At 40.4% G+C, this 17,330-nt stretch overlaps 1 protein-coding gene across 1 annotated transcript in view; it reads left to right on the top strand.

The window, feature by feature from the left end:
* The window catches only part of LOC112554423, a 49,137-nt gene that overhangs the window by 26,473 nt on the left and 5,334 nt on the right, over positions 1-17,330 (top strand). The window contains exons 3-9 of the mRNA XM_025222194.1: positions 11,135-11,262; positions 12,929-13,148; positions 13,496-13,516; positions 14,983-15,072; positions 15,184-15,191; positions 16,405-16,524; positions 16,810-16,981. Of these exons, the coding sequence (XP_025077979.1) occupies positions 11,135-11,262; positions 12,929-13,148; positions 13,496-13,516; positions 14,983-15,072; positions 15,184-15,191; positions 16,405-16,524; positions 16,810-16,981 (759 nt within the window). The remainder of the gene's footprint in view (positions 1-11,134; positions 11,263-12,928; positions 13,149-13,495; positions 13,517-14,982; positions 15,073-15,183; positions 15,192-16,404; positions 16,525-16,809; positions 16,982-17,330) is intronic.

The following is a 17,330-nucleotide window of genomic DNA, read 5'->3' as shown; positions in this document are numbered from 1 at the left end:
GGGAAAGGGGTATGTAACTAGTGATGGCGTCCATTCTTCGGGACACTGAAAGATTCTCAGATTTTCTAACGCAAGATAATTTATTGAAGGCATTCGTTGTTTCTTTCCCACTCTGGGTTAAGCAGATTCATGTAACTTTCCTTCTTTCCAACTGCTTACAGGTATCTCGACTTCTTTCCATAGGACTGTTGTACTGCAGGCTCCTTGATTGAAGTCCGCAGGACGCTGGCAGCTCCCCTTAAAACTCTGTAGACTTTTTATTTGCACTATCTAGACCATCAATATTTAGGGCAGTAGTTCCATTGCTATCTTTCATAACTGAAGCTTTTTGTTGACATATATCTTGTTTACGGTCTTCTGTAGCTAGTAGGTGTTTTTGCTGTTATCTTGTGCCATTCCATCGTCTGTACTACGGAAAAGTTCACTGGCTCAGTTCTACCTGCTGCTTTGAGATGTTTTTCTTCCAGGCAATCCTTTCGTCACAAGAATCTAAAACATCGTTCGTGACCCACGGTTGTTTGTTCTTCTAGCACTTCTTGTACTGCTTAAAGTAACAACTGTGTGATGTTCAAGTTGTGTCCTCTGTACCCGTGTCCGCGCCTAGCTTAGAATGGGTAGACGACACCGATCGTGGTACGGTCCCTCTCCTCGGTTTGTAGGTGGGTGGCCATTCCACGGTGGGTCTCCGTGGCTGCTTTCAACACCAAGATGCCGGATGGTCTGATTGAGAGCGAGAGAGAGAGAGAAGTGGGAGGGGAACGGTTAACACAGAGAAAGTAAAGATAGACTATTGCACATCTTTCAGTGTATATTCAGAGGCTGTTGGAATGACGCAGTTTTCTCGTCATTATTTTCTATCTGTTGACATCCATGCTTTCACATACCCTTGAAGCACACCCAGTACAAGGAGCGCAAAAATGTGGTTACTACATCTACTACAGATTGGGTGTGATCACCCAGGAAGGACTGAAACAAGCTCAAAAAAGTTCAGATAGTGGAAGTAGCACGAAGGCACTGGAGGAGGATGCTGAGTGTATCAAACATAAGCGAGCGATCCAGCATTGACAGTAAGGAGATGTGATTCATGTCGCAAGGGAATCCGGAGTCAGTCACCCCTCGCATCGTCCCCCACAGTGAAATGATTCTCTCGACAGGCTGACTGAAATAGTTCTAGCAGAGTGAGGCTGGAGAACTGGTTCAGCTCTCAATGTTTTAGTTTCCGTTGGTCTATTGAATATTATAAGTCATTTATTGCGTGGCATTAGAATCCTCTGAGGGATGGTAAGCATTACAAACTGCAAATAAGGGTGTATTTATGTCCTGAATTAATTTCAATATCAAAACTTGGAATTTTACATCATAACTGTTGGGGATAGCAAATATCATTTTGAAATTAATTTTGGTCGCCTTGTCGTGGCACTGCAGTCATTCCAGCAATTTTAATTATCCTAGTCAGCTGCCATATATCTGAAATATATTGTTTTGCGGTTATTCGCGTTGAGTCTGACTTGAAATACGTGATCATTCTCATCTATCTACAGTTTATGCAAGTCAAAAATGCGATTTATGCTATTGAGGATATGAGTTAAAAAATTACAAGTAGTACGTGTCTATACAGTTTGATATATATAGAGAGAGAGACAGACTCGGAGAAAGGCAGGCAGGGAGAGAGAGGGCAGACAGAGACACACGAAGTACGATCCCAAAGATGCCTTTTCCCGCTTATCCGGACCCGAGACCCAGCTTTTCTCCTCCACTGCGATTCTTGCATTCATCCCTCTTCTTGCCAAACAGCACTCTCTCTAAACACTGTACAGTGGTCTCCCTCTTTAAACGACGTTGACGGAGAGGATGAAGACGTAGTAGCGGATAGCTGGACTGGTGTGGCACAGTGGACTTATTACATTTACTGCTTTTAATCAGTGTATGTTCCTGTCTTGTGCAGTGTTTCTTCTTCTGCAATTCTTCTGTACAAGTCAGCTAAGTAAAGTGATTCTCCCCTTCCTCCATTTTCATTGTGTATTCCAAACAGGATGATAAGTTATCTTTTCAGAAAATGTCATTGTGTCAGACTGCAGTCAATGTAATTCATTGTCAGACCAGCACACAGAGCCAAGAGCTGTACAACATCTCATGACAAGGACCTTGCTGTCGCTCTTACTCCTTCATGTTGGGTCGTGGTGCTGTTCCTCCTGCCATCGTGCCATGGTAACACAAGCACTGTCTTGACATTAATATCTCAAAGACAAAGGAGATGATCTAAAACTTCAAGAAGCCACAAACCTGATCAACTTACAAGTATTATTCATAGTGAAGTAATCTGGATAGCTTTTTTTAAAATTAAATTTAGGCACTACATTCTACATCCAACTGAAATTGCATGCCAATCCTTTTGTCAGTCGGGTGAACAACAAATGTATCTCCTCAGAAACTTCGATCTTTGTGTAAGTATATTTATTTGTAGAGTTTCTTGATACATATGTATATGGAAGTTGAGTAGACGTTGTTTATTACTATACTGTATTACAGCAGTTGTAAGATATTGTATAGTTGCTTTGATAGATGCTTCGTCCCTCGCTGCAACTTTGCTTAAAGCAATAAAGAATCAATCAATCTCACTTTTTTTTCTTTCTTAGCGGTTAAAAAGCCAAATCTCAAAGCTGTCATGACAGCAACAAATCTGAGACCGGGGGTAGTGTGGCAGGTAAGAGAATGGAGGGGCTAGGAAAGGTCAGCAATCATTTTGATAGTGAGCATTGACTGGCTGCAGGGATCGGTTTAATCAACTTAATGGTCCGCCTGAGTGTAGAAGTACAAACACGATTAATAAAAATGTAGAAAATATGAAGGTCCATTTCCATTGTTTTGAGCAGTAGATTATCTATTACCTTCAAGCATCGGGCTGGAAGGAAAGAAAATTCAGCTAACATCCTTTGAGGTTGACTTGAACGACATTATAACTGGACAGTCCAGGTTTTGTCAAGGTGTTCTGTTATTCCATTTGACATGCTCTTTATTCCACCCGATCTTACAACGACAATTCAGCACACTTCTTTCCTTCTCAGGCCCGCTGTTTGGAATTCTCTGGCCTTTATTTTTAGAACTGTGTCTACTTTTGAAACCTTCAAAACCATAAATGGCTGCATGCTTTAGTTTTTCATCTTCACCCATTGACATAGTTCATGTTTTATATAGTGTCATCCGTTTGATGAAGCTTGTGTTTTTTGTTAGTTCACTGTCGGTTCGTTTGAAGTGCGTTGAGCGGTAACTTCGCCTCCTCTACGAGCAACTGCGCTCTACAAATTATACAAATTATACTATTATTATTGATGCAAGTTATTGTAACCATGTGTCAATAGAGGCAATGCATGACCTCGCGATGAAGGAAAGTTTAGGAGAAAGATGAAGGCCATAGTCAATACTTTGAAGGTTTTCGATTATACCATCTAATTTCACGTAAGAAACAAGGGAGTAAAAGGCAGACATAATAGCACTCATGTGGTTTTAAAGAAAAAACCCCGATAAACGGCTTTCTGTTTGAAATTCTGGCCAATTTTAATTTTATAGGACCCCAGGGAGAGACTTGATATCCTGGTGATTTGGAGCAGAAGCTAGTCCCAGCCTTTGACAACCCCCTGACCCTCCCATCCAGCAGTAATGGGAACCTGATTCTTCAGGGGAGGTCAACGACGGGGGAAGAAAGGGTTGGGCTCAAGCTTCCACATGTGCTACTCTAGACACAGTGAACAGTATCAGTTCACTTTCCCTTCGGCTACTCGTTATGAGACCTTTACCTACTTGTTATTTAGGCTCCATATATAATAAACTCTAATAAGTTTTCATGCGAACAGCTATAATGAACTTCCGTGCTCCCTTTTCCATACATAAAAAGAGTCCTTAAATTTCACTGGAGGAATAGGAAAATAGAACGCTTGTATGAACACGAAACCAAATGCCTCTTGTATACACAAAATTATTACAATCTTGGGCTATTTGGACAGTGATGTCCTTTCGCCTAACTGGCTCAAGGGTGACTGATCCTCTACCTCACTTTTCATATTTGTTCTTTAAACTACGTGAAGTTTTGTGTCTAATGTTCATCAGTACATCTGTTCCGATATTTGCTAAGTTCCTCAGCTTTGTTCTGTATAAACCTCTCTCACTGTCATCATGATAGATACGAGCTATATTTGCCAGAACAAATAGTTTCCAATTGTTCCATAGCAGTCTTGTATTGTTTCCACTTCCACTTGCTGCAAGGTTGTTTCTTACTGTTTGGCTGAAATGAAGAAAATAGAACTCTCTGGTGCAAAAACATTTCTTGTTTTATAGCAGACTTCTCCAGAATCATCAGACATTTGGCACAGCTTCTGATTGGCAAGGGCCTTGTCACTAGTTAAGGCCATGACCTTTAGTCCACAGCTTTCCAGCACACCAACCGCATTCCAAAAAATGGAAAACAATTCACCAGCTGTAACTGATTTGGTTTCGAAAAAAACCAGGACACTGTTTTAAATTTGAATTTATGCCCCAAATGTAAAACACCAATGCCTGTGTTGCTAGTGTCTGCTGATTCAGACTATCAAAATTCCACTTGTGTTTGTTGACAAATCCCACCAGTCCCCCAATTCGCTCGTCAAAACCCAAGTCTTCTTTTATTGACATTTCATCATGAATTCACACAACAAACACTGGATTTTCACCAAGTTTGTCTGCTGCAGACTTCAATTCTTTAATCATGTCAGACCGAAGCCCTTTACCTGGTTTTACTGCTTGTACATACTCACCAGGAGTTGATGAACCAGGCACCTTTATGATACTGATCTTTCTGAGCAAAGCTGCCTTATCTTTGTTGTGTAGCAATATGGCAAACCTCAGCACCACTGGGTGCCATCTATGGCCATGGGTTTTACTTGGTGAAAGATTGATGCTGCTCTTGTCAACAAAGCTGCTGTAGAGGGTCTTTAATTTCGGAGCAGTCAATTTGCTTTGGTCTGTCTAACATTGTTGGATCAAGCTCCAAATAATTAGTTTGCAACTGGTTTTTAAACGTTGACAGTTGTGCTTCAAGATTCCATTTCTCTTTCCTGTCCTGTTTGAAGAGTTCCTTCAAATGTTCAACTGACAGACCAAGAAGGGAGTCATTTAGTTTGAGAGGGTTCTGCAGACTCACTTCATGTTTTATTTTTCATTTCTCAAGTCTTTGTTTTGCCTGCAAACACATGGAGCACACTGCTTCTTCATCTCCTAGTAACAATCAGCAGGCTGTTGACCTGACACAGGAGGCTGCTTTTAGCTTGCTAAGAAAGAACATAGGTAATGTGTCGGAAGTATTGACATGATATAATATGTAGTTAAGCTAAACACTGCAGCTTTGTCTCAGTGATGCCAGTGTATACTGGGTTTTGACCGAGCTTTGCAGGAAGAGGTTCAGCACATCTTCAGATTTCCTCAGGATTACCCACCTTGCAGGAATCTTAGTCAATTTTTAACCACATCAATCAGACTTGTGTAGCAAACACATTCAGGCACAGCAAGAGGTTCTCAGAATTTCTGGAAAACAAAAAGTCCCATCTACATGTTATAAGCTTTACATATGCACACATAATGCTAATCATTAATTGCAACTGTTATGTTTCAGTCTTTACTACTGGCCTACCATTTAAGAATTTCTGTTGCAATCTTGGTGCTAATCTGTTTCTGTGTGCTTAATATGTTCACGTCTGTCTTGCATGATCACAAACTGTTAAGATTTAATTTTATCAATCATCATCATCATCATCATCATCATCATCATCATCATCATTACTATTCCTCTGTCCATCCAATGATAACATGGACCGTGCACAGCAAGGTTTTTAGGAGTGAGTTTTGAGGCGATGTGTCATTTTTGAGGGAAGAAGGGGAAAAGGTTACTTCATTTTTTTTTTGTGTTATTGCCTGTTGTGTGATATTTCGTGATATAGGGTATGCAACTAATTTTCATCATATTCTTTTTGTTTCATAAAAGATTAAACAAAATTGGTCTACATGGCTGTGCTTGTCTTGCCGTGCGCAATACTGTAGTGTGATGTTGTGGGGGTAACTGGGAGGTGAAGCTGATAATCCAACCACTTCAAGTGAGTTCAGGAGACTGTGTAAAACCCTGAACTTGTCAGAATACAAAATGGATCCCGGAGCTGGGACAGCTCTTCAAAAATGTTTGACATGCAAGAGATGAGGATTTCATTCTTGATTCTTCTGGGAAAGACTTTTATGATTTTGTCACTCAGAGCACGGAGGTGAGGTGTATAGGTTGGTGGTCAGAGGAACTGTTCGCGGAGGCGTTTACTCTAATGAAATTTGTAAACATCCATTCATCTGCTTTTGACGATATGCGTCAGAGACTTGATAGCATGAAGAATGATTTTGAAACCTTTGATCAGCTAGAAAGCTATCAACGGAAAGAAAATCTGTGTCTTCCACATTTCAGAAGCAAATCTTCACAAATAGGATGAGTGTGCTGTTCTGAGTGTGTGTGTGTGTGTCTATTATCAATCTCTTGAATGTCTAGAACTTTAAACGTGGCAGAAGATGGCACAAAGGTGACACCATTGGCCTCACAGGTTAGGCAGACGTGATGCGAAGAAATTATTATGAATTTTGCATAATGTAAGTCCCAGTCCTATAGTGTCGAACTTTCTCAAAAATTGAGACAAGATGAATAGTCTGAAAAAGGGAAAAGGCAAGATGAGAGTGAAGGGAGTGGCAGCAGACCTAACAGAGAGACGGCGAGAAATTCTAATGAGTCACAGAGAAAGAGGTGTATTACAGGGGAAACATACTTATTGTTGGTGGTCCCGATTCATTTCAAGACAAAAGAGAGGCGGGCTCGATCCCCTTACTGAACATCACACCATAAGCACCAACATCGACGGCAACATCAACAAGATATGGCAGAGTCGAAAGATTGAGTTTAAACGAAGATTGCCTCTAATTGCCGACTGTCCCTTTACAGCTGCTAACACGACCAAGCCAGTGAAGGGACAGCGGTCCACCACGACAAGAGACACCGGCGCTAATTGGTGTAATCCTTACCACGTGCTCGCTGATTTGCCAGAGGACTGGCCTGCGATAAGTGAACAGGTCTCCAAGGACAACTAGAGTGAAAGAAATGGGAGTAAAGATGAGGTTAATCACTACAGTCAGGTGAGCCCCCTGGCCCTGATGTGTCTGGGTGTTCAGCCGTTGCTCCAGCGACTGCTTCTCCTCTGGATGCTAGGGCCACAGATACTGTTACCACCGCTCGTAGTCCTCCTACCTCAGTTTGATTTACATCAGGCAGCACCGACACCGAGACCATTCTTACGAAATCGAAACCCATTTGTCCAGTCTCTGATGCTCCCATTACCCTTTCTTTTGAAATTTCTACCACCCCGGATAAAATGTTTCTCCATGAAGCCATGGCTAACACCTCAAGCCCCGACTTTGACATCTGTCTCTCTGTCCCTCAGTCTTGTGGAGTAGGAACCTTCGCCTACAAAGCTACTACAGAGAACAATTCTGTGAAATAAATAAGGGCCCACACATAATAAACAAGAGAAACTCGCCACAAGAACAAGGGTGGGCTGTGTCTTGCCCACTTGTCTGTCATGTGGGCCACCTCGGAGTTCCTGTCAGTGACATCACAAAGAAGGGTGTCGGTACGGGTGGGAGGGCTGAAACTTGTCTGGCACTGATTCCATCATCAACTCAGCCTCACAGTCAAGACAGGCTGCAAGCCAAAGTCTGGAGATTCTATACTGCTTCAATAAAGAGTGGTTGATGATGGGAAAATCCGCTAATGATAGGTGTAATGGTGTGGATGGGACTGGTCGCCTTTTTATTGCAGTTGGAATAGTGAGTTTTATTACTTATAGCATCGAGGGTTTGAGGACATTATACGAAAATTGTGTTATACTAAATATATTGAAAGTTTCTATTTTGCAGTCTTAGTTGAAACCTTTTCCTGCAATTTCCTCATTTCCGTAAAATGATTCCTCCTGGAGTTAAAGTATCCAACTGAGTGACAGCTCTTCTCCATGGAGATGCTGTGCTGTTAGTTTTTAAAAATGTAGTTCATGGGTAGGCAAGTTCATGTTGAGTATGGTAATATTGTTGTAACCAGCATTCAGATAAACATTTAAAACACAGAAAGGTGTAATGCTGCTGGAACTTTACAACCTCCTGGAAAATTCCTTGTATTACAGCGACACAGGATACAAACACCATAAAGAACACTGATGGTGCACATACAAAACACAGAATGTAAGAGAACATAAGGAACTATCACATATCGCAAGTCACCTGCTGTTCATCAGGCATCACATTTCATCGCACATGGTGCGTACAAAAATAGCTTCATCACAAAGCATTCACAGTGTTTTCGACGAAAATAAAATAATGTTCTTGAAGTCGTTCGTCGTTAAGTAAAGGATCTTCCCTAGTCCTCTCTCTTTCTTGACCTCACTCTCTCTTTCTTGGCATCGCCCACTTGCTCTCCACCAGTAAGTTCCTCTCTTTCTCCCTCTCGACTAGTTTTTCACTCTCTTTTATTGTTGCTCTTTGTTAATCTCCCTCAGTCAGATACCCAGCAACCCAACCTCGCTGTATATTTCTCTGAACTTCTCTTCCTCTACATTCCATTTCGTCTGATGACAGTATTCTCACTATTCCTGTCACCAGAACAGCATGGAGTTGTAGGAACTGTGCAGCAAAACAATGGAACTCTTTCCCTTTCCACATCCGCCACCCATACACCACTGAATATTTTAAATGTGCACTGAACACACACCTCCTCTTTGAGTATGTCTCCTAACAGCAATCTACAGAATGTCACTCTTTTTTAACTCCTCTCCGGCCTTTTCCACTTATTGCTACTTTCCTGCTCGTCTTCATCTACTGAATCACGAAACTTTTAATTCTTGTTACCTGATATCTCTTTGAGGTTTTTTATATTTGTCTTTTATTAGTTATCTGTACTGTTGTTCATCCTTCTGTTCCATAGTGTGCTGTCCATGTCTCGTTCTTGTTTTAAGCGCTAAGAGCTCGCTCCTTACGAGCCTCGTGTTCGCTATACAATTATTATTATTATTATTATTATTATTATTATTATTATTATTATTATTATTATTATTATTATTATTATTATTATTATTATTATTATTATTATATATTCCACGAAAATATCAACCGCTTAACGTTCTTCTTGCTGAGATTCACTAAGAGCCAGAGAGCATTTTTAGCATTTATTTACAATAAAATATTACATCAGTCCAGATATTCACATTTACGTAGCATGCTCACCACATAAATGTACAAAACAATTGCACTATAGTGCAGAAGGCACATAATTACCAACCGACTTAGTTTGAGTATATTTTTAAATGGCTAGTCAGTATTTCTGTCTAAGCGCCAGGTTGTATTTCTGGCATCCAGTGTTTTACAATCATATCTTCTTTCATTTCCACAAGTGCATTCAAATTTTTAGTTTTATATCTATGCTGCAGTATTTGAATGAACGGTTGTAATTGGAGATGGTTTTATTTTAATCTGATTGAATACATGTATGATTTAAAAAGCAGTAAATTTTAATTAAATACATTATCTGTCTTAACATGATTACTGCATCGGAATAAAACATGTTCATTAAAAATCATCCCTTGAGGGAATCGCATGTTTGACGAAAGATAATTTCCGAAATGTCCATCGGTTTAGAACAGCAATGTTTCCTGTGAGAAGATGGTCATTTTTATCTTTGATAATCTGTCGGCGAGGGTCTCCAATAGTTGACAGTCCTGAGCTGTCACCTCGCGCCATTCACTCCTTTATGTTCCAGCATCGGTCCTCCAGCCTATTCTCCTCAGGAAAATATTCAAAGTATTTAAAGTGTACATTTTTGAGGAGGGAGTTTGTAGTTTTGCTTTTCTTATATAAGCTTAGAATACATTTTCTAAACTTTGTTTTTCCCAGGCTGTAAACTTTGAAGACAATGGCACATGAGATTTTATCTTATCGGGTAACATAGTATTTCTTGGGTACATGTTTGTAATAAATCTCAGGCAGTACGTGTGTTCGAAAAAGCAAAGTTTCAGCTGTTCTTATTTTCTGAAAATAATGGTCAGCCCTTCAAAGGGACTCTGGGGTTAGGGTTCCCTTTATGCTTCCAGATGCCAGAGGCCTGACGACCAGCCCATTGCAAAAGCCCAGGCTGGACAGTTTACTGTAGTTTGACGCTAGCAAACGTCAACCTAATGAACGCCAAATGCTCAGACCTTTCAATGAACAATGAAGGACTTCGTGTAAACACAGTGAGCAAAGGGCACAGGGGCTCATGAGGCCAACAGATGTTCATCATGGCGCCTGGTGATGCGCTCTATGGCGCTGACATTCTTCACGCCACGTGCCACGATTCATGGCGCTGCTGTCACAACAGTTTGTTTATCTTAGGTTTTTCCCTAAATCTTTCAAATAAACCAACTATAAAAAACATGAACAGTATAAAGGTCAGTACTACACGTAAATGTGTGATATTTAGGTTTTGTGGTATGGAAAAACCCCTTTTGATGTGTTTGAAAGTTGATAAACAAACGAGCTTAAGTAAATGGTTATCTCATGTACCTGACTGAAATACTGTTTGCTGTTTAGACACGTTTTTCGTGAAGATTCATAAAAAAAAGCTAGGAAAAACTTTTACTTTTGTTTTAAAATTATTTGAACACCGATAAAGTGTTCTCAAAATACTATTAGTAATCTTTATATTAAAGAAGTCTGTTGTAGTGTTAGTTAAGGTTTTGAGGAAGCGTTGCAAATAAGAGTGCTGAAAACATAGTATGATTCACTCATGAGGACTCTGTGTGTGTGTTACAGATGTTGTGCTAGTTTGTGTAAACAAGAATGTTTCATGTCATAAGGACTTTGTAACATGTATCAAATTGGCGCGCTTTTGTGGTCATTCAGCATGCACCAATATTTCATTCATTCTTATCATTGTTTTCTCTGCGTTTTCTGTCATAAGCTTGATTACTTTTAATGTTTGATAAAAGATGTAACCTGTTACAAACTTTACCTTAGTTGATGCCAGCTCATTTGTAACATTTGATAACTTTCTCTCCAGTGACACCAGCTTCCCTTACCGATGATCTTCCACCTCCCAAGTTTCTTGCTGGAGCTGAAAACATCACGGTGCGAGAAGGGGACACCGCCGTGTTGCCGTGTGCAGTCAGACATCTGGGAACCAAACAGGTAAAAAAATAATAGTCAGGTAACATCAGACATTTGGGAACCAAACAGGTTAAAAAATGTTCCAGTCTCATCAGGCATAAAAATAGTCCTAACTGCGTGTACTCTCAAGAGTCCAAACTCATAGCTCCTTATTAACAGTCTGCTTGCAGTTCACAGATCTCACTGATGTTTTCTTCCTGTTCATAGCACCACGTTTGGAATCTGCTCACTGCTCATAGCCCTATTAGCACATATTATCAATTTAACTGTTACATTAGTGCTATATTGAACGGTCTCACTAATAGTCTAGATGTGTGGATAATGCACTCACGATTGCATAGAACATAATAAACAACAATCATGTTGTGTTCATTAAACAACATGTAAACCTTGTCTCCTTGTTGCTTTGAAACTTTGACCACTCCTTTGAACTCCTATCACATCACGGAGACTGACCGAGCAGACTCTCATCTTTCATCGCACCACATAATATCAACATATGAACCCCTTCTCCATGTTGGTGATTAAAAAATCAAATCTTTGGCCTGTGATTTCATGGGCTCCCCAGTGTTTACTGTCCCGCAGGGCTTCTGTTCCCGCCCTGAAGCCATGTGTGACGTCACTTGATGGCGGCGCTAACGGTTGATGTTGTAACCTGTCTCTCCCCATCACTGTAACGGACCACCGAGCACCGCGTGCTCACTCTCACCTTGTTGTGTCGCCCGTTGCTTGATGGGACGGCTAACGGACCGCGACAAACTATGTTATCAAGCGATGCTTCAGTCAGTCTGTCCACGTGATTGTTCACGGATAACGGCACGACGCCGTGGGGTATCGAACAGTCATCTGTCACTTCATCATGGTCCTATCGACCTGCTGATCCTGCTACAAGGCTTTTGTGAACAAGCAAGAACACTGGGATAGATGTCAGGATTTTTACCGAGGTCTTCTTTCTTGCTCTTTTCCTTACTTTCTCCTACCTCTCTCTTTCTCTCGGTCGTCAACAGGAACTTTGACTTTCGCCTCTTTAAAGTCCGTTTGTTGGAGCATTAAAGGGAATAAATAATAATCTTGGAGATGAGAACTTTTTAAAGCATGCGACGAACTTTGATGTAGTGTGTCTACGGGAAGTGAACTTTGATGAAGTGTGTCTACAGGAAGTGAACTTTGATGTAGTGTGTCTAAGACAAGTGAACTTTGATGAAGTGTATCTACAGGAAGTGAACTTTGATGTAGTGTGTCTAAGGGCAGTGAACATTGATGTAGTGTGAAATCATGAGTAGTGAAACCCAATCTCATCTCCAGTTCATTGACAATCGGATCGCGGAAGAGGAGGTAATGATAATATATGACTACAATTCGTTATTAAGATATTTAACTTTACTTCTTTATTCGGCTACCGCTCTCTTGTACCAGTATAAAAGTACATTAACGACAACAGAGCAAGTACATTTGGTGTGTGTGTGATAAGAGAGTAGTAGTATTTTATACATTTCCTCTATCAGTTCTATTCCACATTTCTGGCCTTGTACATGTAATATGAATTTCAGAGACCCTGGTGTTCTGCTTTAAACCATCATCATCACCATCATCACCATCATCACCATCAATCATCATCATCAAAATTGGTCACGTTGTCCACAAAACCCACGAGAAGTTACTTTTGCATCATTTGGCTTCATTGTAGGTGTCATGGCGACGGATCGACGATGATGACTTCTTGACCATCGGGTCCATGACTTGGGTGGACGACGAGAAGATCGCTGTGGACCACACGAGGAAGGCGCAGGACGTGACCATCTGGGACCTGGTCATTGACAAAGTGGGGCCCGAGCATGCTGGGATATATGAATGTCAGGTGTCTTCTAGTCTGGGACACAACAAGCGCGTGAAGCTGAATGTCATAGGTAAGTTCATCTACATTCTACAATGATAACAATGCCATATGATATATTAACAATTTGCTATTTGTCATTTTTTAAAAATATTTGTTGCTATTAATTTTAAACGTTACTTTAAATGTCTTATCGCAGCAATTTAAGTGGTATTCACAATAAAGATGTTTTTCGTTCTTCTGTGTAACATTTTTGTACATAATAGGTCGTCTTTGTGCATTAAGAAAACATTAAAAGATGTAGGTAGCGCGTTAAAAGTCCTTTTTGAAGCAAAATCTGTAGTTTCCAGAATCTTTTGACAATTTTTCGTCAAAATATTTAGTGCAGTCTTAGATTAAATGTATTATTTTTTGCAACAGGTCCTCCTATTGAGGAAGCAGGTATGAAGCTGTTATTTTTGCTATTACTTTACCCACTGTATGCGCTTTGAGTTGTTGGCATTGCTTTGGAGGTGAATGTGGGAGTGGCTAGAATACCAATGTTTGAGCATGGTTTGCTAGTCTTGGATACTGTCTTTATACTCAATGGTTCTTTTATTTCTCACTGAGTTTCTTTTTTTTTATTAATGCTTATGCTTTATCTCTGCATGATCTTTCTTTACATAATACTACTCTATAATAAAAATGTCTTCTATACCCTGCTAAAATACACACTTCTATATCAATTTACACTCTAGAATACATGTATTACACGGCGCTGGAATGCTCCCACACCGCGCTATAAAACACTAATATTCCCACTCAAACCTGGAGAGTGGAAGACATTGACACTGAAGGATGATAAAAGCAAGAATGAAGGCTAATATTTAGCTTCTCACATTCAGACAAATGCTATTATATTAGAAAACACTAAAGAAAAATGCACTTAATTAAGCATTCAATTTTAATGTACTTATTATACAAGTACGGGGGCACTGAGAAGCAAATTTGTGATATTTCAGGCATTGATCTTGCTGCAAACAGAAACACCTTACTCAAAAGTGGCTTTTGATATTGTTTTATTGCTGAAACTGTTTTTTTCTGGCCTTAATATAAATATGTGTGTGTGGAAAGAGAGGGAGATGCTTTCTTGCAAGACCTCACAAGTATAGTCTTTCTTCCATGCTGAAGCTTTCTTTTTAATATCTCAAGCATTTTCTTCTTTCTGATTATAACTTTCTTTCAAGTATTATTCTTCCAAGACCTCATGCACGTAGAGTCTTGTTGTCAACAGCCTTGCCACCATCTTCATGTCATTATTGCAAGTCATTAATAGCAACTTGGTTTTCTTGGTTCTCTGTCTCTAAAGAAAGGGAAAAGTAAACACAGGATTTAATATAGGAGATTAAAACTTTGTCCTGAAGTCTTCTCGCTTCCCTGCGGCGTCAAAAGCAAAATAGAAAAAAAAACATTTTTGTTTAGGTATCGTTTCGTAGTATCATCCAGTAGTGAAATAAAAGAGATGTAATGCTAGATAATCACATTGCAGTAGACAAATCTAATGACATTATAGGCTATTCAAATTAATGAGAATAGTAAGTTTTGCATGTAGACATTCAGTTCAATATAATGTTGTCAGCAGTGGCTGCCATGTGACATTCTCGTCCCTTTGTCTTCTCTCAAAAGACCTAAAAACTTAGCTGCTTCCATCTAACAGATGAACGGTGTTTCTTATCTGCAATGGCAGACAATACTTTTGTGATGCATTATGGGGGATGAATGTCAGTGCGACCGTTTGTGTGTATAAGTGAACTTGCGCTTGTGTGCCTGTCCTGCTCGTTATTGCAAACAATGCCCTGTTGCGTGCCCTGGCATGATGTCCTGCCTGTCGGGGATGCTGTGCTGATGGGAGCTGCGCATGCTTGCAGGGTCGGGGCTGGTGGTGCAGGCTACAGAGGGGCTGCCCTTATTCAATAACCCTGTCACGCGCTGCGGGCTGACCAGTCCCCACGGCTGCAGTATGTACTTAGTCACGTGACAGCGCGGTGTCTGTGTGTGTGTGTCAGTGGTACCATAGGATATATCGTAATGAAAGTGTAGATTAAATCTTGTATTCTTTGTGCTTAAAGGGATAGTGGTGTGCAATATTTTCTAATGATTAGGTAACAAAATGCTACTCCAGAAGGTCTGTTCCTTTCTCGAGATACACTCCCACGAGCATCATGGTACACAGAAAACGATCAACAACACAGATGTAGGGATTGTAGCCGGACCCGTTAAACTGGGAAGACCTTAGTCAACGGGAGGGCTGGGACCATAGCAACACATGAATACAAACGACACGTCACGATTTGACCTTCTGTGCCTAGTGATGTTTGTAGGTGTGTCTTGTAAAGTCGTCTTTTCTTCACTCAGAAGTTTATATCCTCACATTAGTGTTTGGAGATACTTCTAAGGCCCTTCACCTTTATTTTTACTTTGCTGAATAACAAATAAGTAAATTATGACCTAGAATCATGCAATTCTTGTTTTAATAAATGCTTAATGGCATAATTGTGTATGGAGGCATGAAGTAAATTGTGAATTTTTTAACGATATCAAAGAATAAATGGAAGATCATCAGACAGCGTACTTGTGTATATGTAAATATGCGTGTGTGCGTGCGTGGTCTGCTTATTTGTGCGTGTTTATGCTTAGAGTAGTGTTAACAAAATATTATGTCATGACAGTTTCGGCAGGGATATTATTTTTAAGTTAAAAGTGTAGGGACTGAGCAGAGAGGAAGATCGGTGTGTGTCTGTGTGTGTGAAGCGTTTTTAGTCTCTCTTATGTATTCTTTATAATATAACAAAACAATAGGTTTTTGGAGAATAACCTCGATAAGGGGTTCCCTTTCCTATTAAAACATTTCCGATTCAATGTTTGCCCTGTTTCCTTCTTCCCTCTCGCTCACCCGCACACACACACACATAGAAAGGAGAGAGAAGGAGGAGGAAAGAAAAATTCAAATATGGATAAATATACACACAAATACAAACATAATGCAATCACAAATGCGGGTAAAAAAATAATCAGAATCAGAATCTGACTAAAGAGCATTTTTAAGGAGAAAAACTGAATTGTAGGAAATAGACTTGTGTAGACTGGTCAGACGAGCGCGAGCAGTGATGCTAGCAACTGTGAACGAATACACATGGGGAATAGTAGAAATAATTGGGCACTGCCCCCCAGGGAACTTCGTGTCTAACATTACAAAACAACACGATCTGTATACATTTGAACTAATCATTGATTGATTGGTTGGTTGATTTATTGATTGATTGATTGATTATGAAAGTATTATATTGCAGTTATTCTCCTTAACGGGCAAGCGCTACGTGGACTTAGGAGAGGCGATCCACTTGGTGTGTAATGTCACTGGTGGGACCCGCATCCCTGAAGACATCGACTGGTTCAAAGACGGTGATCTGGTGAATGTCAATGTTACAAATCGACTTAACCATGGCCTGATAAGTGTCCTTGATGCTGTTATGGGATTCCTTCGAAAGATAAACTGTATTTCAGACAAGTAGTTATAGTCTCCGATCCCACATTTGTACTTTCAAACGAGTTGGGCTGGTCCCTTTAGATTATCAACAGAAATAAACTGTCTTTCCTGCTCCTTTTGTCAAATAAAGTATATTTTTCGCTAACTGCGGTTGAGAAATAACAGTTTGTGACCTATTTGTCAGTTGTTTTCCATCTGGTGTTGCTAGATCGATCCCTACAAGCACCAGAGGATGCAGATTGTCAAGAACCAGTCCATTCGCGATCGCGCCTTCGTCAGCGAGCTGCTCATCAGTCGCGCCACCTTGCGGGACGCAGGCGAGTACGTGTGTCGCAGCTCGCGCAACAACATCGTCAACATGAAGATCACCGTGCTGAGAGGTAAGCCACCCGGGGTGTGGGCCTGCTCCAGTCTCCTCACCCACTTGGACTGATGACCCAGTAAACGTGCTTTCTGAGACCTTGCACCTGCTGGACGTCGCTCTGCACCAAACGACACCACAAACTCATTTAGAAAATTGTTTAATAAGGTTTTTAACTTACTCAGTAATGACATTTACAGGTTCCTTTCAACGGTTTCTGGTAATAATAATAACAATAACAACAACAACAATAATAATAATAATGTCTGCTGATGATGTATCACTTGGGAAAGGGAGTTAGCAAGTACAGTCTGGGAACATACAAAGAGGGCGTGAGTAGCTTGAATGCAAAGATGCTGATATTGCAT

This window comes from Pomacea canaliculata, linkage group LG13 (assembly GCF_003073045.1).
Source record: "Pomacea canaliculata isolate SZHN2017 linkage group LG13, ASM307304v1, whole genome shotgun sequence".
Taxonomy (NCBI): Eukaryota; Metazoa; Mollusca; class Gastropoda; order Architaenioglossa; family Ampullariidae; genus Pomacea; species Pomacea canaliculata.
This window is presented reverse-complemented; position numbering and strand designations above follow the sequence as displayed.